Source organism: Marmota monax, unplaced genomic scaffold (assembly GCF_021218885.2).
Source record: "Marmota monax isolate L192 unplaced genomic scaffold, Marmota_monax_Labrador192_F-V1.1 WCK01_AAM20220418_F8-fsc00103, whole genome shotgun sequence".
Lineage (NCBI taxonomy): Eukaryota > Metazoa > Chordata > Mammalia > Rodentia > Sciuridae > Marmota > Marmota monax.
This window is the reverse complement of record NW_026694286.1, coordinates 1,293,113-1,320,789: the sequence shown is the minus strand read 5'-3', so window position 1 is coordinate 1,320,789 and position 27,677 is coordinate 1,293,113. Positions and strand designations below refer to the sequence as shown.

At 38.9% G+C, this 27,677-nt stretch overlaps 1 protein-coding gene across 2 annotated transcripts in view; it reads left to right on the top strand.

Annotated features, from left to right (window-relative positions):
* Myom1 (myomesin 1) overlaps positions 1-27,055 on the top strand; it is a 136,154-nt gene extending 109,099 nt beyond the window's left edge. For both annotated transcript variants that reach the window (XM_046467439.2, XM_046467440.2), the window contains 13 exons: positions 3,976-4,112; positions 6,190-6,334; positions 7,079-7,138; positions 7,430-7,497; positions 11,396-11,509; positions 12,170-12,257; positions 13,297-13,335; positions 13,431-13,536; positions 17,073-17,236; positions 20,053-20,089; positions 20,335-20,357; positions 22,662-22,717; positions 26,234-27,055. In XM_046467439.2, coding sequence (XP_046323395.1) covers positions 3,976-4,112; positions 6,190-6,334; positions 7,079-7,138; positions 7,430-7,497; positions 11,396-11,509; positions 12,170-12,257; positions 13,297-13,335; positions 13,431-13,536; positions 17,073-17,236; positions 20,053-20,089; positions 20,335-20,357; positions 22,662-22,717; positions 26,234-26,539 — 1,343 coding nt within the window. In that variant the 3' untranslated portion in view covers positions 26,540-27,055. The remainder of the gene's footprint in view (positions 1-3,975; positions 4,113-6,189; positions 6,335-7,078; positions 7,139-7,429; positions 7,498-11,395; positions 11,510-12,169; positions 12,258-13,296; positions 13,336-13,430; positions 13,537-17,072; positions 17,237-20,052; positions 20,090-20,334; positions 20,358-22,661; positions 22,718-26,233) is intronic.
* The last annotated feature ends 622 nt before the right edge of the window (positions 27,056-27,677 follow it).

The window sequence follows — 27,677 nt, the reverse complement described above, 5'->3', positions numbered from 1 at the left end:
GTAGAGGTCTGGCCTGGATGCTCTTCTTACTGTACTTTGGGCTCACCCTGTGAACCTGAGCAGCTCATTTCCATTTTCCTAGACCTTGGTTTCTTTTCCAGGAATAGCTATCAGAGTAGTTGATATCACCTACCGCATGTCTCTGAGGCATGTAGGGTGCTTGCGTTGCTAATTCTCTCCTTTCTACTAATATTCATAGTGTCAAACACTGATAGAAATGAAGAGAAGCAGCTGCATCTACTAATCTAGTTAGTCAGACAACAAAGGACCGGGATTGTCTAGGTAGCCGTTGGTTTCCACAGCACTTAAATTCAGTTTAAAGGAGGGAGATGAAAAAAGACAGGACAGGTTGTCACTGTTGAGTTCAAATTGCCTGGGCCTCCTTGGAGTTCAGCGATCGCATGAAACTGGAGACGGTGGCCATAATTGCCTGATGTTGCTGTCATTTAAACTGAGGTATTTTATTTTGAATAAGCCTACAGTCTCTAATTGTTGGTGCTAGGAGAGGGGGTTGCAACAAACTCTAGTCTCCTTTATTGTAGACTAGCTGTAGTAGCTTGGTGGGCACAGAAAATGTGTGAAATTCTCAATGCAATTATCAAATCCCTTACCCAAAGGAGTTTTCATTGCCCATTGATACAGCATTGTAAATATTATAGTTCCAGCACTTTTCTCTCGCCTACCAATGTCACACCAATGAGGTCACTACATGAACATTTTCAGAGATCTGATGATAGGATCCAAGCAGCCCTTCTGATGATTTCTCGGCTTATACCCACTTCTTCTCAATGTTGACACATTAACTAAGTCATTTTCTTGAAATCTTAATAAGGTTTTAAATGGTCTCATCTTCCTTACAGAATGTAAGAGTATGGTGTTCCTTTATCCTTCAGGACAGTGAAGTCCCATGTTAAGCTGTTGGCAAAAAAATATTTTGAAAGCCACTAAGCATATGTCTTAGACCTACAAATAACACATTTTGCTGGATGTGAATTAACTGACAGAGAAAAGAGCTGAAGGAAATTTAGAGCTGAGAAAAAGGGGGGAAATGTATAAAGCTAAAAATGGAAAATAACAGTCTGTCTTGCCAGTATTGATACTAAATTGCAGTGTGAAGAGAAAGCTTATCTGCAGGGGGAGGTGCACTTCAGTGTCTTCAACAGCCTGCAGAATCTCTCCTCATTTGCAGGCACTGGTTATTACCCTTTCTGGGTACAAATAATATATGTATGCAGACCTACCCAATCACATATATGTAAATATAGATATCTTGCTACAATCTGATTTGTCAACACATTATATTTTATAATTGGTAGTTGGAGAATGTTGTGGAAGCAACTGGAAGAAGAAAAAGCCACAAAAATACTAATAGCTAACATTTACAGTGCACTTATCGTATGCCAGGCTTTTTATAGGATATTTAAACAGAATTTATTATTTGAACTCCACAATGACCATAAAAGGTTGGTACTATGGTGACTTGACTTTAGAGATAAAGAACATGAAGTGCAGAGAAGTTAAGTATCTAGAGCAGTTGCACACAGCTGGGAAAGACCAAGTGGTCTGTCCCTGGTACCTGTTCCCCAGTCATGTCATGGGCTCTTCCTGTGCCTGCACCTGACAAGTCTGCTCTGTGTCCTCTGAGATGATTCATGTGGGTCTGTGTTCCAGAATGGGTTTCCAGAGTTCTAGAAGACTTCCTGCTGTGCTCAAGACTTACTTGTAGCAAGCATGAGCATTCTGTGGGGAGAAAGCTTAGCCTCTGCTCTGGCCACCCAGGGATCCCTCCATTATCTGCTTTTCTCAGACATCTGCTCTCATTGGAACACCAGGGGACAACTGGAATCAAGAGGAATACAGAAGAGAGGGAATTACCCTCACCACAGCTCTAGGACCCATATGTTACTAATCATTCCTGGGATTCTGTTTTCTCATCAGTAAAATTAGGGGAGGAAGACTCAAGATGGTTATCTTGAGCACTGATCATTATTCACAGAATCTTAATATGACTTCAGTTTCTCTTCAACAGCCTCGAGGGGCACTTCATATCCACATCAGCAAGCGAGGAGCACAAGGTTTAAGGAGGAGAATAACTGTTCAAGAGGACGGTGTGACTCCACAGCCCATCCTCTTCCCTGTGGTGCATCTCCTTAGTAGATGATATCTGAGCATTCTTCAGTTCTCAACCAGAACAAGCCCATGACTGAATTTTGTAGTGGGTAGGGAACAATGCAAAGGAAAGGTGTCCCTTTAAGCTTGATGGGGTAGATTTAGGGTAAATACGAAGAATGTTAATTTGCATTTGATACAAGTTTGGTAGTTTGTCATTTAAAATATAGCACATGTTAAATTTTTGAAATAAGTTTAAGAACAATTTAGAGAAATAAATGGTATAATTTCCCCTAAAGCTAGTTAAGGATTACTAAACTGTGAGAAACAGCCAAGCTTTTCCACAAAGTATGCCCTGGAGCCACGTCTGATAGAAAACACGGCCAGAGGAGCCTTTCTGGAGAACACTTCCAAGTTGTGAGAAATTAAAAAATGTCACTGAGACTCAAACGGCTTAAGCAATATTAGTATAAATTAGAGATGCCATATGGTTCCTCTGTTTTCTAGGTGAAGAAAGCTATGCTGTATTTTGATAGAGCATCTTGATAGTGGCTCATTTATTTGCCTCTGAATAATTTTGCTTGGTCTTGGAACTAAAATGAGGTAATATATCACTGAGGAGAATAGGTTTAAATGACCAGCCTGAGTATACAGTCTTCCCACAGTATAGGTGGGGGATTGGTTTCAGGACCCGCTGCCAATAACAAAATCCATAGACGCACAAGTCCCTTTAACAAAATGACATAATATTCCACCTATCGCCCATCCTCATTCTCCCACATATTTAAATTATCTGTATTACTTATAATGCCAAATACAATGCAAATGCTATGTAAACAGTTGTTCTGCTGCATTGTTTAGGGAATAATGACAGGAAAACAATCTGCATGTGGTCAGGACAAATGCAATTTAAAACAATGTATTTTGATCCATGGTTGGCTGAATCCCATGGGTGCAGAACCTATGGATATGGAGGGCCAACTGTGTAGTCAAAATTCATTTTTTTAAGATCTATATTTTAAAAAACATTTCAAAAATCCTGAAGTAAGTTAAATTATTTGAAAAAAAAATCAAATGTAACTCCTTTCTAAATAATTTGAAGTAATTAAGATACTAAACCTTAGAATGTTAGAGATGGAAAATGATCATGGTTAATTAGGGCATTTAGTTTAATCCAATTCATTTACAGACACATCAAATGAGAGCCAGCAACACAAGGTAACCAGCCTAATGTCACACACTTTGCTAGTAGCAGACCTTGGGCTCTCCTGGGATCAGTGCAGAACTCTTCTTTAGATCTCATCATTGCCCTTGAATAAACCTAACCAAAGCCATAGAGGAGAGTCACAGATATTAGCTGGATGTGTCCCTAGAGGTAAGTTCATCTTCTTCCTTTTTACAGTTGAGACAATTGTGATTCAGTGAAGGTGAACAACTTTCCCATGGTGACAGCCCGAGGGTAAAAGCCCAGGTTTCCTGTCCCTCAATCTGAGGTTTTTCCTACAAAGCTCTCACTGCCTCTGGGCTTTGCAAAAGCACTATTCCCATTGACCTTTTTATTTTTTTCTTTTTGGTACCAGGGATTGAATTTAAGGGCACTCAACCACTGAGCCACATCCCCAGCCCCGTTTTGTATTTTATTTAGAGACAGGGGTCTCACTGAGTTGCTTAGCACCTCACTTTTACTGAAGCTGGCTTTGAACTCGTGATCCTCCTGCCTCAGCTTCCCAAGCCACTGGAATTACAGGCGTGCACCACCACTTCCGACTCCCATTGTCTAATTTTTCACGCTTCGAACAATCCGTATCATTATTATCAGCTACCAATATAATTACTGTGTTTATTTTTGTTTGTTTTTTTTCATAGCTGTCCCAGCTAAATCAGAGTTGGCCGTTGAAATTTTGGAGAAAGGTCAGGTCCGGTTTTGGATGCAGGCTGAGAAGCTCTCTGGCAATGCCAAAGTCAACTACATATTTAATGAGAAGGAAATTTTTGAAGGGCCGGTAGGTTTTATGCTTTTTGGGTTTTTAAATGTATCATTGTAGAACACATGGAGGATGCCCTACTAGAACATGGATAAAGTGTTATGAAAACTACAGTAGAGTGGAGTCTAAATCATTCTTGTATGTGAAAAGAATGTGAAGAAGAAATACTTAGGAACTATATTGTATTATTGAAACTGATACACTTTTGAGATTGAAAGAGAGTGCTATTAATAATTTTTTTCCAGGACAACATTTATAAATCAATACTGTTTCAGGTAAACCAAGAAGTATAATCACCCAGGGAAACAGAGCTGCCTCTCCTAAATTCACGGCACACTCCCACAGCTTGGTAAAAAATGTAAACTAGTATTCGCCATTTCAAAAACCAGAACTCTGGCATTTTTTGTTTGTTTTTAATGAGCTGTTAAAAAAGATGCAGGCCATCTTTAGTTTCTAATGTGTCAGAAACCCCAACAGACTTGATACATTACATGGAGAAAATAATATCTTGTTTCAGTGGCTCAGGAAAATGCAGTAGGAATATCTTTCATTGCCTTTCTAGCTAAAAATGCAATGAATCCTTATTGTGAAACACTTTAATGATTCAGGACAGATCATACATTCTTACAACTTTTAATGTACGTGATTGGAGATTTTTTTCCATACTTCTGTGTACGTCTATATAATGCTATTTCCTTTCCTTTTGATGTAAATTTAGTTTTTATAGATAGACTTAATACATCTGAGCTTTATTTGTCCTCCCCAAAGATATCAGTAGAATTATGATTAGGCCAATGCCCTGATGTACTAAAGAACTTGGGGTTCTGGGTCTGTAGCCCTCTCCTGTGCTGTCATGAATGTAAATGAAAGTGGGGAGGAGATATGGCTTGTGGCCATTACTAGCAACTTATTATCTTTTTATTGCTGTTTATTTTAAAACATTTAAAGATCTTTAGTGAGGAATAGCATTTCCTTGTATGCACTTTTCAACATACAGGATAACTTTGTATAAAGCTAGATCCCTTCACTCATATGTCCACTGGGGTCCGTCTCCTCCCCATTTCCAAAGTGTTCTCATCAACTGCTATGAGGACACCTGGCTGGAGGACAGGAAGGAAGATTATGGTTGGAATCATTTCCCCCATAACCATTGAGTGATCATCCACACACACATATGTAGACTTTATGTGTTCAAGCATGTACACATGTAGCCATGCATGCACACACATATTGCCTTATGTCAAGTTCCATAGCCAGAGAGTTCAAATAGTTTCTGATTCATGATGTAGGATGGTGCTCTCTGGAGAAAAGAGGGTGAAAGAAGCATACTAGGGTCAGAGAAAGCTAAGTAAAAATTGGTCTCAGCTGGAGACTGACTTCCTGCAAGAAGAGGCTCTGGGGCATGAATTGTGCCACAGAGTTGGTCCCAGACCTGATCCTTCATTCTGGGATATATTTTATAGCAAAACTTCATTAATTCAGATTTATGGAATTTGTGCCTATACACCCAGGGACTAAGATTTACCTTTACACTCTGAAAAAGAGTTGTCTAAACAATGTTACAAAACAATCTAATAAGAATGAAATAGTTCATTAAGAACAAATTGATTTTAATGCTTTAGAAGCATTTTAATTCATATATTATTAGCAGATATTTATTTATTGCCTACCATATACCAGGAATATGTTAGATGGTGAGGATATAGCAATGAATGATAAGATGTTCGCCCCCCCCCATGCTACCTAGAGTTTTATATTACCCTGCTAACTAAAAAATAGTGTACTCTGGAAGGTAAAATGGGAATCTTAAACAACTTTTCGACAATATTTTGTAACATAGAGTAACAAAACTTCATTTAGACTTAACAAAATTAAATTTCAAATTATTCGGTCATCAGTTCTGATCTAGGTCATGTATTCATATAAGAAATATGTTCCTTTTCCCAGGTGCAAGATTTTAATGAACTTGCTTGGTTGTCAGGAAATAATATTAAAAATGTGATTCTTGGGCTTCATTTTTATTTCATCAGACTTATTGTCGTCAAAGTGAAATGTCTACCTCACTGATTTCTCTCTTTATCTTTTCACATTGAAGAAATACAAGATGCATATTGACCGAAACACTGGCATAATTGAAATGTTCATGGAAAAGCTGCAGGACGAAGATGAGGGAACGTATACGTTCCAGATTCAAGATGGGAAAGCGACTGGCCACTCTACTCTTGTCCTCATTGGAGATGGTAAGAAGCCTGAGGAACAGTAACTGGAAGGCCTTACTGCTCCCTTCCATGCCAATACCCCTTGACACAAAGAGGTCCTGTGAAAGGTAGTGGGAATTGTTCCTTAATTGGATTCCTATGATCAAAATACAATTTTCAGTTAGTATTTTGCAGAGTATTTCATTTCAGGAATGAACATTAATTTAAAAGAATACCAAACTTATCCCTGGCCCTCAAGCAAAGCTGCGTTTAAATAGTCTCATGTATAAACAAGTACTTCTTACTAAAATCTGCAGTGAAGGAAGTTATAGCACAACCAAGATTGTATATGTGTCTCAGAAATAAGCCAGGACACTGTTTTACAATATGTACTTACTCTAAATTACTTAACTGGAAAAGAAAAATACGCAAAAGTACTGCATGCCAAATCTGTTAATCATATACTATAACTAGTTAGCTGCCATAAACCCCTGGAAAATGCCAAGATTTAAAATGTGGCATTTAACCAAGCATTGGCAAGGCTGCCAGATCTCTGTTTGCGATATCCAATATCATTTCACTCTTTCCTACCTTTATGACCTTGGAAAAGTTACTTAACCTTTCTCAGCCTATTTCTTCATCTATAAAAATCAAAATGAGTAGAGTCATCACAATGTATGAGCATGGTAATAACAAATATAAGTCATTTAGCAACAGTGGCTGGCTTGGGCATGGTATTTATGCTGTTCAACTCAATTTCATACTCCATTGTTTTTCAATTTCTAGTTTATAAAAAGCTCCAGAAAGAAGCTGAATTCCAGCGACAAGAATGGATCAGGAAACAAGGTAAAAACGGCAGGGGATAGAGGGGAAAACCAAATTTTGTATAAAATATTCCAAGATTATTTCCATAACAAATTAAATGAATAGTATTGATTATGTTACTAATAACTGATGAAATAAAAAATAATTGAAAATATTGGTCATTAAATATTCAGACATTAAAAATAGTTAGAACTAAATCGATAATTTTTAAAATTTGACTTCAAACAAAATTATTTTAGGATTTAAGAATGAGCTTTGATCTTGCATTTTGTGATTGATAAAGTGATTGTTTATGTCATTAAAATTTTATAGGTCCACATTTTGCTGAGTATTTGAGTTGGGAAGTGACAGGTGAATGTAATGTACTGTTGAAATGCAAGGTAAGAGGTGGATACATTTTTAATATTGGATTCAAGGGAAATATATAGAAAATAGAATATGGAGAAGAAGATCAATTTTTTATCTCCTCCATTTGAACCAAAATGATGAGCAGCACTTCTTTACTGTTGAGTATTACTGTAACCATTGGTTGGGAAAGAACATTTAAAGTAAAACACCCATAAACTGTGGGAAGGCAAGGTGATTGTGCCTATTTGTTACCTAGAACCTCTTCACTATGAGTTGAATATCCCTTTTCCAAAATGCTTTGGACAAGAAGTATTTTGAATTTTGGATTTTTTTCAGATTTTGGAATATATATATATTTGGGGGCAGAGGCTAGGGAGAAGATATCTTGAGATGGGACCCAAATCTAAACACAGAATGAATTTATGTTCACACAGCCTGAAAATAATTTTCTACAACATTTTAAAAATTTTTATTCATGAACATGGCATAGAATTTTCCACTTGTAGGGTCATATTGGCATTCAAAAAGTTTTAGATTTTGGAGCATTTTTGATTAGGTATGCCTAACCTTAACCTCAGAAGACTCACATTGGTTTTGTCTTAGGCCAAATCTGCATTCTAAGTGGTAGATCTATTCCAGTCTTATCTCAGCTGCAGTGTTATTTGGTGGACTTCCTATGTAAATTGTGAGACCAGCACAGCAATATCTTTGAGTGTTTTTCAGCTGTTCTCCTGATTCTCACCACTGTGCCACCTTAAGAGGCAAGGCTTGGAAAGGAGTTTATAGCTCACAACCAATTGTCTTATTAGGCCTTTGGAAAGATTTTTTTTTTAAATTCTATATAGCATTCTAAACTATTTTGGATCTCAGCATATTGTATTAGTCAGATTTTCATTGCTGTGACCAAAATACCTGACAAGAACAACTTGGAAAAGGAAAAGTTTATTTCATGCACACTTTCAGAGGTCTCAGTCCATGTTTGTTTGACTCCATTGTTCTGGGTGTGAGATGAGGCAGAATGTCATGATGGAGGGCATGTGGAAGAAAACTGCTCAGCCAGGAAGACAGAGTGTGGCAGGGGAGAAGCCAGGGACAAAATATAATCCCCATGGGCACAGCCCCATTTATCTACTTCATCCAGTCAAATCCCACCTGCCTGTGTTACTACCCAGTAATCTGTTCATATCATTAATCCATTAAATGGTTAAATCCACTGATCAGGTTACAGCTCTCGTATCTAATCATTTTACCCCTGAACATTCCTGCACATCTAACATGAGCTTTTCAGGGCCACCTTATATCCAAACCATAACACATATGTTCTCTAGCTGAGTGAATCATCAAACATGTTTGTGGAGAGGATGGAGATATAGCTCAGTGGTAGAGTACTTGCCTGGCATGTGCAAAACCCTGGGTTTCATCTCCAGCACTGCAAAAAAAGAAGGAAGAGAGAAAAAGAAGAAAGGAGGAGGAGGAAAAAAGGAATAAAGGAGAGGAAAGGAAGGAAGGAAAGAAGGAAGGAAGGGAGGGAGGGAAAGCTTTTGGCAAGCCAAGCATTGGTGGTGCATGCCCATTGTCCCAGCCACTTAGAACACTAAGGCAGGAGGATCGCTTGAGGCCCATAGTTCAAGCGAAACATAGCAAGACCCTGTCTCAAAAAAATAATAATAATAATTTTTTAATTACACAAGAAAAAAAATTTTTTTGAGAAGGCATTGTTGAATGAGGGAGGGGTTGGATTGTGTGGTCATGGTGGCCAGCAGTAACTCAAAAGCAGAATCATGGATTCGGCACTTGGCATGCAGTTATCATTAATATAAGCCAGAACCCAGTGCCCTAGTCTTTGCTAGGTCTGATAAACTCAAAGAAACAGCAGTTCACCAGAAAAATCAATTCTAAGTTTCTCTCAGGAAGTGGCAACACTTCTTGAAAAACTCTTTCTCAGGCTGCAGCTCACCCTCTCTCTGTCACCCTGGCTACCCACTGCCATACTGCCCCCACTCACTTTACATCTTAATGGCCTGTTACACCAAACCATCCCTCCCTAGAACCCCACACCTCCCACTCCTTTCTGTACTACCTGTTTCCCTTTGGGAGTGAGCACTCCTGTCCTATTCAGATGACTCTCAGAAAATTCAGCCCCTTCTCCAGATTCTGACCAACCAAGGAGAGCCTAGAAATAGATTATGAATATTCACACATTCTATATTATGCTGCTGTTCCAAGTCCTTCAGATGGCCTTCTTCTTTCAACTTCTCTGGCAAAATCCTTTCTCAAGGCCCAGCTCAGCCATCTCTGTAGGCCTCCTCCTCCTTCTCAGTCCAGCTAAAATGAAGTTTCCCCTATTACCCACAGCTCTTTGTTACATTATGGCAATGTGTGTAAATTTAGTAATTTACTATTGCATTATACTCCTTGTTGTATATACAGCTAAACCTTCAGACTCATGAGACTATCACAGACTCCAGCTGGCGCTAATCTACTCCAAGGGATTGAGGAGGAGCCCAGATCTTTGCAAAGGCAGTGCTGGGCATTCCTACCTACAGGAGTTCACATGAGCAGCTGTTCCCTTTGCCACCTCCAGGTGACAACTGAGGTGCAAGGAGACAAAGTCTACATTGGTGCAGGAAGCAATGTGGATTTAAGACACCACATGGCTCCAATGATCCAGCCTCTTGTAACAGCACCCTAAGTGAGATTCCAGGATCCCTGCAACAGATCCGTCCACATTCCAAGAGCTGGTGTTCTCAGAGAAACCCAGAGCATTTCTATCCCCTCCTAGTCCAATGCAACTCTTCACTCGGGGCCACTTTATCATAAGTAATGTCACCTAGTAACCCAGTAACTTTCTATAACTCATGGATTTGTTTGCAGGGTCATAAGGGCATTCGTGTGTATGGGTTTCAATATGGTTGCCAGTATTGGTTCTTATGTTCATTTATTAGCTGACATTTTTTAACATCTTAAAACTTGTTTAAACTTGTTTATAATGAGACTAAACATTTTCTTCATCTGTTTTGTAGTTGTGTTTCTTTTGGTGGGTGTGTTGTTTGTACATTTTACAAGCTATTCAGTGGGGTCTTTGGGGTTGTTTTCTACATTTGTATGAAGTTTACTCTTTCATACAGTTTTAATTATATAAGAACTACATGCATATAGTCTCCTTTGTAAATAAAAATTCAAATTTTATATATAAAGTTCAGGATCCCTTTAACCATAGGAGATTATTTAGTCCATCTAAAATTATAATATGATATGTGTGTGAAATGAGATCCAATGAGTCTCCTCAATAGTACTAAGCAATTAATTTATTAAATCATACTTCCCCTTTATGTATGTTTGTAATACTTCATTATTTATCTTTTATCAAATTTTCAGATATAGATTGAAGTTTACTCAATCTGTGTCTTTAATAAAGCCATTAGTTTTTAGGACATAGGCTATATTTTAATCTGATAGGTTTTGCTTTACTTTGGTCTTGAGATTTTTATTTTCACTCAAGTGAGTAGGTTAATGTGTATATATTATTTCTTACCTACCCAATAATTTTTTTCATTGATTAATTGAGACAGGGTCTCACTGTGTTACCCAGGCTGGTCTCAAACTTGGGCACAAACAATCCTCCTGCCTCAGCCTCTGGAGTACAGGGACTACTTGTGTGCCTCACTATGCCCAGCTCACATAATAATTTTAAAATAATGTTTACTGCTGGAAATAGAGATAACTATTGACTTAGTTTTATTCATTGGGATCCACTTTATTCTAAACCCTTTCCTCAATTGAAATAGTTTTCAATTGATTCCCTTAGAAATTGGTGTCTTCTGACTCTGTGTTCAGACTTTTTCTTCCCTACCTGGCTGCATTTAGAACTACTTAGTTTCCTAAGAATACCATCTTATGTCAAAAAGGTAATTATGGCTTTTCTGCTAGGTGGCAAATATTAAGAAGGAGACTCACATCATTTGGTACAAAGATGAGAGGGAGATATCAGTGGATGAAAAGCATGACTTTAAGGATGGTATATGCACCCTGCTTATAACAGAGGTAGGTGACTGAAAATGTGAAATGTGGTGTATTAGCTCCCTACCCCACATCCTCCCAGCAGACAAACACTAGACTTTATATTCATTTCATGCCCTGGGGATTTACAACAGTTTATTTCTAACTGCTGTAGGAACACAAAAGCATTTCTACCTGTGATATGCGTGGGCTTGTCAAATATCCAACCAGTACTAGCCGGATGCCACAACTCTTGCTTTTTGTGTTACTTTTTTTTTTTAATGTAGGTAGCTAAGTGTTATTTGTTATTTGTATGCAAGCTTCTTAATAACTTGTTTCCTAAAAGAACAGAGATGATCAGATGCAGTATTCATTAAGCATACAGATTTTCATCTACATTTTGTCTAAAAGAGCACAGTTTCAACTATATGGATCATTAGTTTTAAATAAATGAGGGCATAGCAAAGGATTTAAAGACTTTGGCTGAAATCAATTATAGCCTTAGAGGGTAACAAAATCAGGATGACTAGCTAGGCAAATTATTATGGATAAACACATCTATGAATCGTTCATCACTTGTGTGGCTAAATGCTTATTTGGTCTGTGTTTTGAAGGCATTTCATAAATCAAGGAATTGAAAAATGCTGTTTACCATACCCTAAACTCTACAACAAGCTGCAAAATAATTTATCAATCTCCCCTTAGTTTTCCAAGAAGGATGCTGGATTTTATGAAGTTATCCTAAAAGATGATCGAGGAAAAGATAAGAGCAGATTGAAGCTTGTGGATGAAGGTCAGTCCACCAACTGCTGCGATCTGTTCTTGTGTGTTTTCTATGAAGGTTACCAGGATTATGGTGGAGACTGGGCTGACGACTGAAGTCATATTGATTTTTTTTTTTTGTCCATAGATTTCAGTTTAATTGAAATTCCAGCAGAGTAAACTACCATTTTATTTTTTTTTTTTTTAAATCATTTTTGGTCTTCCTAGAAATCAAAAGTGTACTTTAGATTCTCAGAAAATTTATAGTACACAGGGCACTAAGGGTCTGTTTTCAATTTAAGTCATTATTTTTGTTTCAACTCTATAAAAAGGTTCCAGGATCAAAAACTTCTATGAGAAGCATGTTGAAAAATAGTCCATTGTTAAGGGTAGCAAGAGATTGATATGTGAAATTTGAAGCCTCACAGTTATTAGCCAAGTAAGAAAGCCGTTTCTATTTCAGAGACTACTAAGGACAAATATAGCATAATAATGAAAATATTTTTGTGACATCCCCCCCACCAAACTTCCAATTTTGTTCCTGAACAAGATCTTTTAACAATATTTGCTAACCAACAGCAGAAGTCTGACTTTGATTTCACTTTCCTACTCTTGGCAAAGGCAGGATTACATGTTTATCGGCAAAAAGCATTATTAGGCTGAGGAAGTTCAGCCAAGAGAGATGGTTAATTCATTATGAATTGATGATATAGATAAGAAAACTTCCTGTACTGTAAACTAAAACTTCCTGGGACTTGAGAAGGAAGAAAATCCTAAAGCCAAGAACCTTCCTGGAAATCTCACTATGGCTCTTTCTCTAAAATATAAACCTGGTGGTAATTACAAAGAATTAGCAGGAAAAAAATATATATCAAAGTAAAGCAGAGATCTTTGAAAACCTGATAAAAATTCAGTTGCCCCTCAAAGAGCACTGATTTTCAGTTGGTCAACAAATTCACCTTGTGTCCAATGCCCTCCACCACACAGTTTTTGAGAGTTAACACTTTAAGTTTTGACCTTACGTTGAGTGTGTTTTTGCTAAAATTTTGGCTATGAACTTCTATCCACAGCCTTCAATGAACTGATGACTGAAGTATGCAGGAAAATAGGTAAGTTAAGATTTTCTCACCACAGCAATGCTTTACCATTCTCCTTCCAGCATGGACTTATAAGTGCATGAAATATGCTGTGTTCTTCTTTTCAGCTTTGTCTGCTACTGACCTGAAAATCCAGAGCACAGCCGAGGGCATCCGACTGTACTCTTTTGTTACTTACTACCTGGATGATTTGAAAGTTAACTGGTCCCACAAGTAAGTAAATGGAAACTTTCTTGCTGTATAGAAATTCTTTCTTCACTAGGGAGTGAAGGGGGGGGGGGAAGCTGTGCCTTTCAGATAAGGAGACTTCTTAATTCACAGATCTGACTTAGGACAGGAACACCCAGGCCATTCCCTTACTGCAAGGTTAGCTCTTTCCCTCACCATGTACATGGTGAAGCCAGTCATGGCTACAATACAACATCTTCCTTGGTGACCTACGGAGTTCACCATTCACAAACCTCTCTGTAATGGAACCTCTACCTCCAGATGGTAGTACTCAGCTGTCCCTGTTTTGCTAGGCCTCCAGACCACATTCACAGCCCTCTCTGTTTCTGTATTCAGCTAGTACATGCTGTGTTCTGGAACAGAACAAAAGCAGAGTGCACCAGGAGGCACCAGATTTCCTGTTATGTGAATTAATGGCCGTACCAAGAGGCTTCTTCTAGAGAGCTCAAGCTTATTGTTGGTGTTTACATGAACTGGCACAGTTGGGCGTTAGCATGTTTCATGTCCACCCTCGGAAGGCTTTGGAGACCTCAAGATGACTTTGTGGATTTGTGTTTGAACTGGATTGAGCCTGAAAATTCATCCTAATCCCAGGCTGCCTTTGTGGAGTTACAGAGGGATTGTATTTATGTTCACCTCGAGGATTTCAAGAACCAAAATGGGTTTCTAAATCAAACCAGTCCTCTCCTTCACAAACTTGTCAGGGTTCTTAACCTCTGTGCTTCCTTAAGATATCCTGAGCTGAAAGTGAACAGAGAACAGGCATAGATAATCTTTGGTGGTATAGTCAACTGCAGTCCAATCTTAGGATGCAATGTACCTCCATTCCAAACTACCTAATGTTTATCAGAACCTCACTAAAAAGTAGGTCCTATGGTATCTCCAGGAAGACACAGATAACAATTGTTTATTCATGTTGTACCTTCAGTGGACATTGACAGTATGCTGGGCACTGTTCCTACTCTTTGGATATATGGGCTATTTCATACCCACACTCTATGGAACAGGTACTCCTTAGAGTGATGTGGACACTCAGGCTCAAGGAGATGACTTAGTCAAGGTCACACAGCAAAGAGGTGGATTGAAGAGGCCTGTGCCCAGGCAGCCTCACTCCAGAGCCTGGTTTATCATGGCATACCCACTACTCACCCTCTGTTCAAATTGCATTAAAAGTCTAGAATGGGATGGTGGTGCTAGGGAGTGGTTGATCAATGGGTACTAAAAGTTACAGTTAGATAAGAAGAAATTCTGTTGTGCTCAGCACAGCAGGGTGACTATAGATAACAATAATAAACTTTACATTTCCAAAAAGCTAGAAGAAAGGATTTTTTAAAGTTTTCACCATAAAGAAATGATAAGTGAAAAAATAGACATGTTTCACCAGATTTAAATATTATATAATAGATACATGTGTCAAAAGAGCATGTCCCTCCATTAACATGTACAATTCCTATGTTTTCATGTACCCATTAAAAAATAAATATAATGTTTTAAAAGTCTAGGGCTGAGGGTAGAGCACTTGTCTCATATACACAGTCTCTAAGTTGTATCCTTAGCACTGAAAAAAAGTCGGATTAAACAATTAACCCAAACTAGGTGGTTTATGTCTACTTTGAAACAGCTTTATTCTTATGTAGACTATTATTTTATTGTTATTATTAATAATCATTTTCAGAATTCTAAAAGATGAGAAGTAGTAAAATTCCAGTAGGAAATGCTTGGGGTTTCATTCCTTTGTTCTATTTCTTTCAGAATACATTTTAGGAACATAGTCATTAAGTTAAAATAGATCAAATTCTAGGAAATTCCTCTGTGACATCTAGGACATTCTAATTTATCAGTATGAAGCATGAGAGAAGGAAGATTAGTTGAACCATCCATCAAAGAGCCTTATATCATCTCTAAAAGAATTAGTTGTTCCAAAAAAGAGAACATTTATATTTTTGAGGAAATGGCTATTAGACTAGCAAGGCGTAAACTTCTAACCTTGTTTGGTCTCATTGCTTTACTCACATGAGTTTCTTGTGTATTCATGTGCCTATGAAGGACTCAGGAATCAAGGATTGTCTTAGCTTTTTTTTTTTTTTAAGTATGTGGCATACTTAAAAAAATTAAATAGGTTCTAGTCTTGACTTTGCTCCTACTTTCCATTATAGTCTTAGGTAAATGACTTAATTTTATGAATATCAGTTTTCTGTTATATAAAATAGAAGAAATAATACACATTTCATCTGAAGTGCTTAACATACATACAGTTTTGCATGTTAACCAGAAATTAAAGAACAGATTTATCATAACAAAGTAGAGCACAGTCTGTCTTACTCTCTAAGACATGTCTATTGCTCAGGTTAAAATCTGGGGATATAGATGATCAGGTTAAAAATCTGTGGGTACCTTATATTTTATGGCATTTAAATTTTTAATATCTTTAATATTTATATAAGTAGGTATTCTTCAAAGCATGTAATAAAATAATACTAAATATCTGAAAGCTAAATCATTTTTGGTGAAATTTTTTTCTTTTTTAAAGTTAATCTTGTTTATTACAACTATAAACATAGAACACACTTGTCTTAGAAAATACATTTATGAAATCAGATTACAAAGTGAAAAGAATTTATAATACAATATTGTCCATAGTTTTACTAACCAAAAATAGGAACATTTGGAAGGTACTTCCTTCCAATCTTTTCTCTGTGTATAATTGTTACTGTTAAAAAAGTAGTTTTGTATACTGCCTTTTTTTTCTTATTTTCTTACACTTTTACAAACTCTTGATGAAATTTCTTTTAACAGCCAGAGTGTGTTTACATACTTTTCTCATATTTCATTTATAGCAGTAGCATTTGTCAGATCACAGTACAAAGGGCTATATTTCCTGTTCTTCTCTTACGAGAACACAATGCACGGGTCTGTTTGTGACCTACTGTAGAATGCTGAGAAACTTACAGGGACAGAGCACATGCCTCATTCATTTTGGCAGCCATTCTGCTTTTCATTCACTCTTGGCTCTATTACCAAGTGCATTTTTACATACGTTTTAAATAGCTTTGGAATAACCTATGTTAATAGATGTCAGGCCCAGATGAGCCTCCATGAGTGTTTTTGACTGGCTTATAAAATCCAGTTTATAGCCATTAATCATCTGCATGAAATATGCAACAAAATAATATGTAGTTTGGCCTTTTAGCTTTAAAGATCCCTTTAGTCCTATAAATAAACCCAAGCAAAAACAAAGATATTTATACCACTGAGAGTATTGCTCCTATTTAATAGTCTACCTTGGGCCCTAGACTCATATGGGGCATTAAATAAATGTTCAGACTCTCAGACCCAAAGCATTGGAATCCAAGTATGGTGCTTCAGGCCCATAATTTCTCTGAAGCAGAAGAACAACATACACAGACCCCATGGTTTTTGAAAGTCTATGAGTTTGTTGTAAAGCCTTTAATAAGAGGCAGAGGAAAGAATCAGCTCTGCATGAAAGCAAACAGTAACAATGCTTTCTTTGATTTCAACAGTGGGGCTGGTATTAAGTACACAGACAGAGTTAAGAGCGGGGTCACCGGGGAGCAAATCTGGCTACAAATCAATGAGCCCACTCCAAATGACAAAGGAAAATATGTAATGGAACTTTTTGATGGTAAAACTGGACACCAGAAGACAGTGGATCTTTCTGGACAAGGTAAACCAATATTCTGCAGGTTCAAACTTGCTATAGCCAGTGAATCTTAATGAAAAACAAAGTAATTATGTTTGTGATGTCAAAAGAGGTATGATGTTAGTGATGTCAAAGAACAAAATTTTAACAAGCTAAGTTTAGGATCTGATTGGCTTTTATTAGTGATTCATGAATCAGGCAGCATTCCTATTTACCAAATAGAAAAGTACTCCCCAGATTTATTATACAGCAGTTGGGTTTTATAAGGTAGCATGAGCAAGATCAAGAAAACAGCATAATTCAGGGCTGGGATTGTGGCTCAGTGGTAGAGCACTTGCCTAGAGTGTGCGAAGCCCTGAGTTCAATTCTCAGCACCACATAAAAATAAATAAATAAAACAAAGGTATTGTGACCAACTACAACTAAAACATGTTTTTTTTTTTAAAGAAAATGACATAATGCAAAAAAGCAGATTGATTTATATCAGATTCCTTCAGTTACTTTCTTTATAGGGTTAAAGCAGAGGAGACTTCCTTAGCATGCTGGCTCAGTTTGATTGGGCCTCTTCTGGTTGCTGTAAATCCCAGATTTTAGAAAACTGCCTGTTTTAAAGTTTATTTGATTGCATGGCACCTAGCATAAGTGACTGTACTCTGGTTTGGTCTGGTCTGTTGGGGCCTAGTATAGGAATTCAGCTTAAAACAATGGCCTCCTGTGAATTTTATTAGTTGTGGTTTTGGTAAAGCAGTTTTAGTCAGCCTTTGTGGTAGAAGCAAGAAATTGGTAGGTGGACAATCAGTGAAAAGTAAGGTAGAGACAGTAAACCTGGAGAGAAAGCACAACTCTTGCAGGAAGATGTTTCAAAGAAGGGCAGGTTGACTCCAATCACTTTTATAATAACAAACAATAAAAAGCCATAGTTCACAGTGATTGAAATTTGAGCATATTCATAGAGTCCAAGATACCAGTTGTGCTGGTAGGACTGAAGATGTGGATGAAGAGGAATCACTGACGTACCAAAGTTCTGAAGGATGGACAGGGCGAGACCAAGGGCAGAGGGGAAAGTGTTCACTCTGGAAAGGAGTAAGGAGACTCTTCTTCCATAACTAGAGGAATGAACCTGAAGAAGCAAGGGCAAATGTTACAGAAGTAAGATGGAGACTCTGAGTCCCTATGGGCCCATATTTCTTAGTCGTCTGCTGAGAGAATAAGAGATTCTAGAGAGGTGGAGAAGAGAAGAAAGCTATGAGAGATGCATGCAGACAGTTTCCAAAGAGCAAGACCAGAGCTGATGCCCAATTACTAATTAAAATTTTAAAAGTTAAAAGATGCACAATTTTAAGTAAAAATACTCTGTGCCATTTCCCCCCTCCTGGTACTTACTATACTCTTCCTTGTATTCTTTCCTGAAGAAGTAAAATAGTGTAGATGGAATATTCTAAAGGAGGCTGTGGACTGACTACCCCCACCCCCCACCACTTGTTTGTAAAATACAGTCAAAATGTGCAATAACACTTAGTGCTTTGCATCCTCAAAGGGTGGAGTTTGAGAGAGCCACTTTTCAAGCCTGCATTGAAGTTTTATTGTGCTGGATCCCCTGACCCTACCCCACTCACCTACTGTGCCTACACAGATCCACCAAAGTGTTCTCAGGAATAGGAGTTGCTCCTGAGGGACTTGAGCTTTCTGGGCCACACTCTGCCAGCATTACACACACAAAATGATAGTCAATGTGATCATTTAAAATGCAGCAGTAAAAGAGAAGCAATATGTGGGTGAATATATTTTCAATTTTTTAAAATTTGTTCTTTCTTAATTTGGCCCACCAAAACTTATTTAACTACTTCACCCCCAAATCCTCCTCCAGCCAAACGCTGTGTGTTGTCTGATCGACAAAACATTGCCACTGTCATCACAAATTGGTTCCACTCTGGCCCTTTATAGAATTCTAAGTGTGATATAGTGACCAGGACAAGTCCTATACTCTCAACCTGGCTTTGCCCACCTTTCCTTCGGGTCTTTGAACAGATGAGAAAAATAAGGATTGACAATCTGAAGCCTAACTTTATATTTATTTTTCCATCTGTAAAATAAGGGTGGGGAACTAGTATAATCTAATTGTTCTGTAGACTTGAAATAATGATTCCCAGATCACAGAGGAGCTCAAAGACCAGGCGAAAAGGATTTCAAAACAAAGCTTCCTTTTTGCTGAAAGTCTTCAGTCAGAATGGCTTACTCCCCCGGCACAGGAAAAAAATTTCCTTTGCAGCACTCTAGTTCTCATCTCCTTGTCTTTCTGTCTTTCATCTCACTCCATCAGCCTCAGAAACATTGCTTCAGGCGAGCCTTGGCACACACTGTGAAGACTGTAACTCACTGTGTCCTTTTGCCCAAATTGACCAGAAACACAACATAAAGACATTAAACTGTCTAGCTGGGAGCCTGTGACATTGGAAATGATTTAATAAGCTTTTTTGATGCTCAGGATGCTTAGTAGACAACCAACTTTTATTTGAAATAGGCTTTTAGTCCCATTTTCTCCCTCCAGTGGGGCTAGTCACTGCCCTTCTGCTTAAAGGGTTGAAAGTCTCCCACTGAAGCAAAAGCATCGAAAATCTACTATTTCATATTTTTTGCCTACAAAGTACTCGCTTGTCTTGTTGAGGGCGTTGAGCTGCACGGTGAACACACAGGCAGTCAGTCTCATTCAAAGTCAATTTGGCTGGGCTGATCACCGTGACCCTGAGGTGTGAGTTTTAATCAGCCCCTGTGCATCTACATCATGAATTCTGGTGAGAAAATTCTTAACTTTCTTCTTTTTCTTCTTCTTTTTCTTTTAGCATATGATGAAGCCTTTGCTGAGTTCCAGAGGTTGAAGTAAGTCCCCTTTCCTGGCAAATGCCACCTCCATGCAGTAATGTCCCTGGAAACTTATGTACTGTTCACCCATCTAAGAGTTAGAGGCTTTTGTTTCAAGTGCAGTAAAAGCCCTGCTTCCCACTGCTATTTTGAGCAGTGAAATATCTCTGAAGCAGTAAAATGCAGTCAAGCTAGCTATTTAAAGTCCCACTAAAACAAAACTCTTCTTTGTTTCTATGTTTGTTCGTCTCTCTCAACCACAGACAAGCTGCCATTGCCGAGAAAAGTAAGTAACCCCGCCCCCCACCCCAATGTACTCTGGGTGCAGATCTGAAATAGGATTTCATTTTGCTCTCATAAGGACAGATGGAGGAGAGTGAAAGTGATTTCCCCCCCTTCTTCTCCTTTCTTTCTTTCTTTCATTTTTAAATTTTATGTGTTCTACATATGTTTCTATTTTAGTCTTGTGAGTAAGAATGTCTTTGGAAAGAAGGTCTCAGGTTACAATAAAAGAATGTCACCCAGCTCTTGACTTGAGCTATCACCCAAACATCCTGAGAAATCTCTTGGTTGCAAATCACAGAATCGGTTGAGAGTCACTTGCAGACAGAATGCATCAGAAATCATATACAAACACACACACATATACATATACATGTATATATACATTAACAAAAAGAAACATTGTAAATCTGACATCAGGTAAATCACTGTAACTTGTTCCCAACAAGTATTGTATATTTTCCCGAAAGTGCCTATAAAATAAAGCTGCCAAGGAGGCCCTTCTTAAATTTGTTAAACTGATCAAATGAATCACAGCACTTGTGGACACACACCAAACTGTCAAGTTTGCACATTCAGAAATGCACTTGCTGTTACACTTCTGTTAGCTATTTGCTTCACACATAAAGATTTTTAGAACTCCAACAGCCCTGCAGGATCCCAGAAGTCTGACTAATCTGTTTCTTTTTTGGTGTAGGAGACAGAAGTTAAATATTGTCATGGGTTAAAATGGTAGAGTTGATCCTGAGTTGCAATTGAAGGGGACTAGGAGGAATGGGAAGGGAAATCATCCTTCACTTCCCCATGGCACCAGGTTCTCCAGGAGGAACTTTGAACCTTTCAATTGTACTGTTTCCCTCCCCTCCTCTTTCCTTTCCCCTTTCCCAACTCAGACCCTGCATTTGTAAGGCTGCTGCTAGTGATAGAGGGGCAGAAGCCAGAAAAGGGGCACAGAAGCATGATCAGGGAGTGTCAGAGCAGGAGGAGGCATTATTATATCCCTCCCATTCCTGGATGCACCCAGCAAAGCCCACATCCCCAAGCAGTTTCCTGCCTCTCCAGCCCTTGAACTCCCCTGTGGACAAGCAGCCTGGTCCTCTAGGTCATGTACTCCTAGAGCTCTTCTGCCTCAGAGATTTTATATTTCTATAAGGCATGGGACACTTACTTCAAAATCTTCCACAGAGACCCGATCCATAAAATAGGTAAAGCTTACCCACTCCTAATATAAGTTAGGGTGGGGACCCAGCTCCCTACCCCAGCCCCCTTCCAGGCCTCCTCTCAGTGCCACCCCTTCCCCCACCCCCACCCAACCCCCAAAAATCCCATGGATACTGTGGAGCAGGTTTGCAAATTTAATATCTATAGGTCAAATGTAAACCCACCCTTCATCTACTCCATACCCAGAGATTGAGGCCCATCCAGCAAGGTGACTGGCCTGATATCACACAGCAAGTCGCTCAGGGAACCAGGTGATGGACTAGGCCCACAGGTGGTACCATGGAATCAGCAGTAGAATGAAGTCAAGTTTCTCTGTGGAGAAGGAAGTTATAGAAATAAGGATCAAGCATCATAGGTTAGTTGGAGTAGGCCTAAAAACACAAGGCTGGTGGCCACTGTGTTAGTGCCAGAGAGGATGTGTTACAGAAAAGTCCCTTCCCTGGAACTTAGGTATCCAGACTCAGAACATAGGACTTTGCCAGAGGTGCCAGCCCCTAACCCATCCAGTACCTTATGCCCTCTTCTGAGGGCCTTTACCCTCAGCCAAAGATAGTGGTTTGCACAGAACTGTGAAGAGGTACCAGGAAACAAGAAAAGAAAGCTGTCTGGGGAAGGCCTCAAAGAAAGCCCACGTCTGCATGAGCCTCCAGAGCTGCCCAGCATACAGCCCTTCCATTATGCAAACAATGTTCAACATAGGGAGATCTATAAAGAGGCCACGCTGGGCTTGGAGGCCATCCATTAAGATTTGTTCTGCCTCCTTGAGCTTAGCCTCACTAAGCTGCAGAAGGACTGGGGCTGAAAATAGCCATGAAAATTGTAGAACCAGTCTTAAAGTGGCAAAGCAATCCCAAGCTGGTAGTTTAGGTATAGCAGCAAGTACCCATGCATGGTCAATATGTAGGTAAAGGATTAAAGTTCAGAACCACTGGATCATTTTCTTATTTGCTTATTAATGAAAGTATAAAATAACCATCAGGAGAGGGAAAACAAAATTGGGGAAATTCATCCCCTGGGATGGTTTTGTGAGTGTAGTCTCTGGCCCTCACAATTGCAGTGATTAACCAGAAAATGCCTATGCTTGCAGATCGTGCCCGGGTATTGGGAGGTCTCCCTGATGTGGTCACCATCCAGGAGGGCAAGGTGAGTACAAAGCTCTCCTGTCTCTGCTCCAAGTACCCCAGACTGTGTCCCATCTTTTAAGATGTACTTATTCCCAGATCCCCATCTTATTGGCATGGTTGTTTATACTTGTCCAAAATAGCTAAATACAGGGTTTAAATATTATCATCATGGGCTGCGGCTGTGGCTCAGAGGTAGACTGCTCACCTAGCACATGTGAGGCCCTATGTTCAATCCTCAGCACCACATAAAAATAAATAAATAAAATAAAGGTATTGACAGCTACCACTAAAAATAAATAAATAAATATTTTAAAATTATCATCTTAATATTTTGTAGGCATCAAGATGCAAGTTTGTCTCATGTGGACATAGAGATCATTTAGTATCTCTCTAGAGTCACCCTTTATACTGATGAGAAACTGAAAATATTCAATCATAACTCTGTGACACATATAATAGAAGAAAGAAATGACCTCTAACACACAATGGGAAATGGACCATACTGTTACAAAGTGCCTCACCTTTGTAGGGACACGGACTGCTCCAGGCCTTTCTATAGACTTTATTTCTTTTAAAAACTGGTTTCTCTCCACCTGATTTTAAATGTTCCTGGCTCCATAATAATCTCTTTGAGAAGCAGTGTTTTGACCTGTATTCACTTCCATCATTCCTGAATCTCATTAAAACAAGTTTAATAGGGCAGCCATAACTGGAGAGATATTTATGGTGGAACAAAACTTTTCCCCACCTCAAAGGGTGGTGAAGACATACAATGGACACTTGGAACTCAGGTAACAAATCAAAGCATATCAAAATGCGTTAATGAGAGGAGGTTCCAATCAGCTGCATTTCTTCATGGGTAGAAAATGTGATCACAGTTGAATTTAAGCTCGACCATCACAGTGTTGCTTTTGTTCTTAAATCCTCTATTTCATTTCCCTCACCTAATGAGGTTGGACCCACTGGGTAGTGATGAGAGGGAGTGTATATGAAAGCACTTTGTAAATTGTAACTCAAGTCTAAAGTACAGATATGAGTTTCCCATAATGCTTAAGGAGTTTGGGAGTTTTCGTTTAAGCTCTAACCCCACATAATCACAATTTCCAATATTATATGCCTGGTCTGCTTGTTTAAGCTTAATGGCAATAAGCTGACTCATATGTTTCTTTCTGAAAAGTATCTGTAGAATAATTCAGTAAGAAATGCCAATTAATTATGGGATAAAAATAGATTTCTTGATCTACCCAGTTTTTACTCCTACAGAAGAGATAATAAGTGATCACAGAAGACCCATTAAAAAGATATTTAGAAGAACATGTTTTTCTTTGTCCCTTGTGATCCCTAGTTCTTTCCTTATGATTTCTGGATTTTTAGTAAGAAACAAATGCAAGAATAGAATTTAAATTCTATTAAAATGTGAAGCCATCAGGGAAGTGAAAGACCACAATGAAATGACACACCTGCCAGAGTTGCTATAATACAAAATGGTACATAACAACAACAAAATCCAGAGTGGCAATGCTGGTAAGATGTGGAGAAACAGCATCACTTGTACATTGTTGGTAGAAATGTAAACCAAAATTATACAGCTTCTGGAAAACAGTTTGGCAATTTCTGGGAAAAAAATGAATCATGCATTTACTATACAATCTAGCAATTGCACACTGGGCATTTATCCCAGAGAAATGGAAATCTATGTTTATATTTAAAAAAAAAAAAAAAAACCAACAAACTAACCCAGTAGCTCAGGAGGCTGAGGCAGGAGGATTATGAGTTCAAAGCCAGTCTCAGCAACTTAGAGAGGCCCTAAGCAATTTAGCAAGACCCTGTCTCAAAATAAAAATCTAAATCAGGCTGGGGATGTGTCTCAGAGGTTAAGCATCCCTGAATTCAATTCCTGGTACCAAAAAAAAGAATGAAAACAAAAACAGCAACAACAAAAAGTATAATAATGATCATAGCACTTTATAATGTTCCCAAGCTGTAAGTAGTATAGATGACTCTAGGCATGTATATACCATGGCATACTATTCAGCAATAAAGAGGGGCAAACTATTGATAGATGAAACAATTTAGGTGAATCTGTAAGGAATTATGCTGAGTTTAAAAGTCAATCCTGAGGGATGGCATTGTGGCTCAGTGGTAGAGTGTTCACCTGGCATGTATGAGGCACTGGGTTCAATCCTTAGCATCACATAAAAATGAACAAATACAATAAGGGTATTGTGTCCATCTACAACTAAAAATTTTTTTTAAAGTTAATTCTGAAAGAACATATTGTAGACATTATTTATATATCTATTCTTGCATTTTTTTTCTTATTTTTTGAAATGGAAAAATTTTAGAAATGGAAAACAGGTTAGAGGTTTCCAGGAATTAGGAATGCCATTGAGAAGTTGTAGGGCAGTGGTGGGTGTAGTTGTAGTTGTTCAAGGACAACACAGGGGTTCTTATGGCAATGAAATATGCATCTTGACTCTGATGGTAGATGCAAGGACTTACATAAGTGAGGAATAGAACAAAACTTCCAAACAAATACAAAAGAGTACAAATAAAATCAAGGAAATGGCTGGGCATAGTGGCTCATGCCTGTAATCCCAGCAGTTCAGGAGGCTGAGGCAGAAGGCTCAGTGGTTAATGGCCCCCGGATTCAATCCCCGGTACCAAAAAATAAAAATAAAAATAAAATTAAGCAAGATCAATATCAATGTACTGGTTATGATATTGTATGATCTTTTGTAAAATGTCAATTGGGAGAAACTGGGTACACAGGATCTCTATTATTTCCTACAACTGCACATGAATCTACAGTTATTTAATTTTTTTTTCAATAAAAAGTAAGGTAGTGTAAAACTGTAGCCTGAATGCCAATTCTTTAGAATAAGAGATTGTTTTTTTCCCCAATAAAAAGTAAGGTAGTGTAAGACTGTAGTCTGAGTACCAATTCTTTAGTCTAAGAGGATTTCAGCACAGATGGGAATATCTTATTTAGGCTAGGTTTTGGTAGAGCACCTCTGCAGTTGTACAGATTAACTGGGGTTTGGGAAGCAAAGTAAAATGAGGAAGATGGAATGTGAAAATAAGTTACATTATCTGGAGCAGCTGTTCCCATTCCGATGCTGGGCTCTGTGACGTAAATGAGATGCAAATGTGAGCAGGTGGTGATTGTGGCAATAAGGAGGTTTTGTACTGATACAGAGCCCAGAAAACTACATTCGAGTAAAAGCCATCAATGTGTTTATGAAGAAAAAAGCAGAGGAGACCAGGAATGGAAATAGAACTCCTTTGAGTGTTTTGAAGACAAACATTCCAGAAGCCCAAAAGCCCTGGCCCTACAAAAACCTATTCACGAGTTATTTCAAACTGTCACTCACACAGGTGCACACACATAATTACTTTAAGCCCCGGTTTGGGGGGGATTTATATTTTGTCTTCCATCTGGTCATTCCAAACTGCCAGCCAGCCAGCAAGATTTTTGAAGATGGATCATGTATCTGACTTATCCACCCCCCAACCTGTAAAACCTGTTTTGCAGGCCCTTAATCTCACTTGCAATGTGTGGGGCGACCCAACTCCAGAGGTCTCCTGGCTGAAGAATGAGAAGTCGCTGGCCTCAGATGACCACTGCAACCTCAGGTTCGAGGCCGGCAAGACTGCCTACTTCACCATCTCAGGTGTGAGCGCGGCCGACTCAGGCAAGTACGGGCTGGTGGTGAAGAACAAGTACGGCACCGAGACAAGCGACTTCACGGTCAGCGTGTTCATCCCAGAGGAGGAGGCAAGGAAGGTCGCATTGGAGTCCCAGAAAGGCAACCAGAAGTCCTCCCAGAAGTCCAAGTGAATGGAGATTGGGCTGAGGGGTGCAGGGGGTGCCAAGACCAGCTGAGCCGACGGGGCCGCTTGTGTGTGAGTGGTTTAGGATACAGACAAGGAAGACATCGCAGTCTCCTAATTTGTGCTGGATTAGGGTGGGGGGTGTCAAATCTAATTCATATGTTTAAAAAAGAACCACTAATGATACTTTAATAGTTTTTCATTATCTATAAATTATGAGCTGAGAAAATACCCTTGGTAACATATTTATTAGTTTTAAGGAAAAGATCAGAATAATGTTGGAGGGACATTGAATGATGGTCAGAGAGCAAGGGAACGTGTTGTGGGGCAGAGTAGGGATTGGATGAGGTTTTACCAGTAACTTCTTGTGGATTACGATGATACTCCAGCATCCTATCACAATGGACACCAGCTGGTAAGCCATCCGTGTGTTTGGTATGTTGTTACAACAGTGATGTGCATTTCTGTGGGTAGCCTTGTGATCTGGCACCTCCTTGGTATGAATAAACGGCCTCACACCTTTCCTAGTGTTTCTCTAATTCTGTTTTGCTGCTCATTTGAGATTCCTCTGCAGCTCCTTCCTTGACACTTCTCACAGCACATTTTCTGGTGTACATGTTTTAGTTAAAATAGAACCTCCAGAACACGACCAGATAAGCCATCAGAGGTTTGAAATTACAGTTGCTGTGCATCAGGTCATTGACCATATAATCAAGCCAATCCCATGGTTAAGATACCCAAGGAAATTGAATAAAAGGTGTCAGTTCCATGTAATAAAACGGTGTGAGGTACCCAGTGCCAGACTTGGTGACTAAGGGCCCACAGCTAAGAATAAAAGGCACCAAGCACCCTCCAAGCTCAGAGAACTGCCAGCTTTGGGGTGAGGCTCTTTGCCAGGCTTGCTGAAAGGCAGCTCCTAACAGCAGCTGCTTCAGGAAGTTTGGTTCCCATCCCCCTGGTGTGCACACACACACACAGCCCCCCAACTGGAAGAAAATGGTAATAGTGAAGAGCTTCCCCCCCCCCTCCTTTCTTCTGCCAGGGGCAGGTGTTTTGGTCTGTTTTATGCTGCTATCATAGAATCCCTGGGACTGTGTGATTTGTATTAGCAAAAAGAGATTAATTTGCTATAGTTCTGGAGGCTG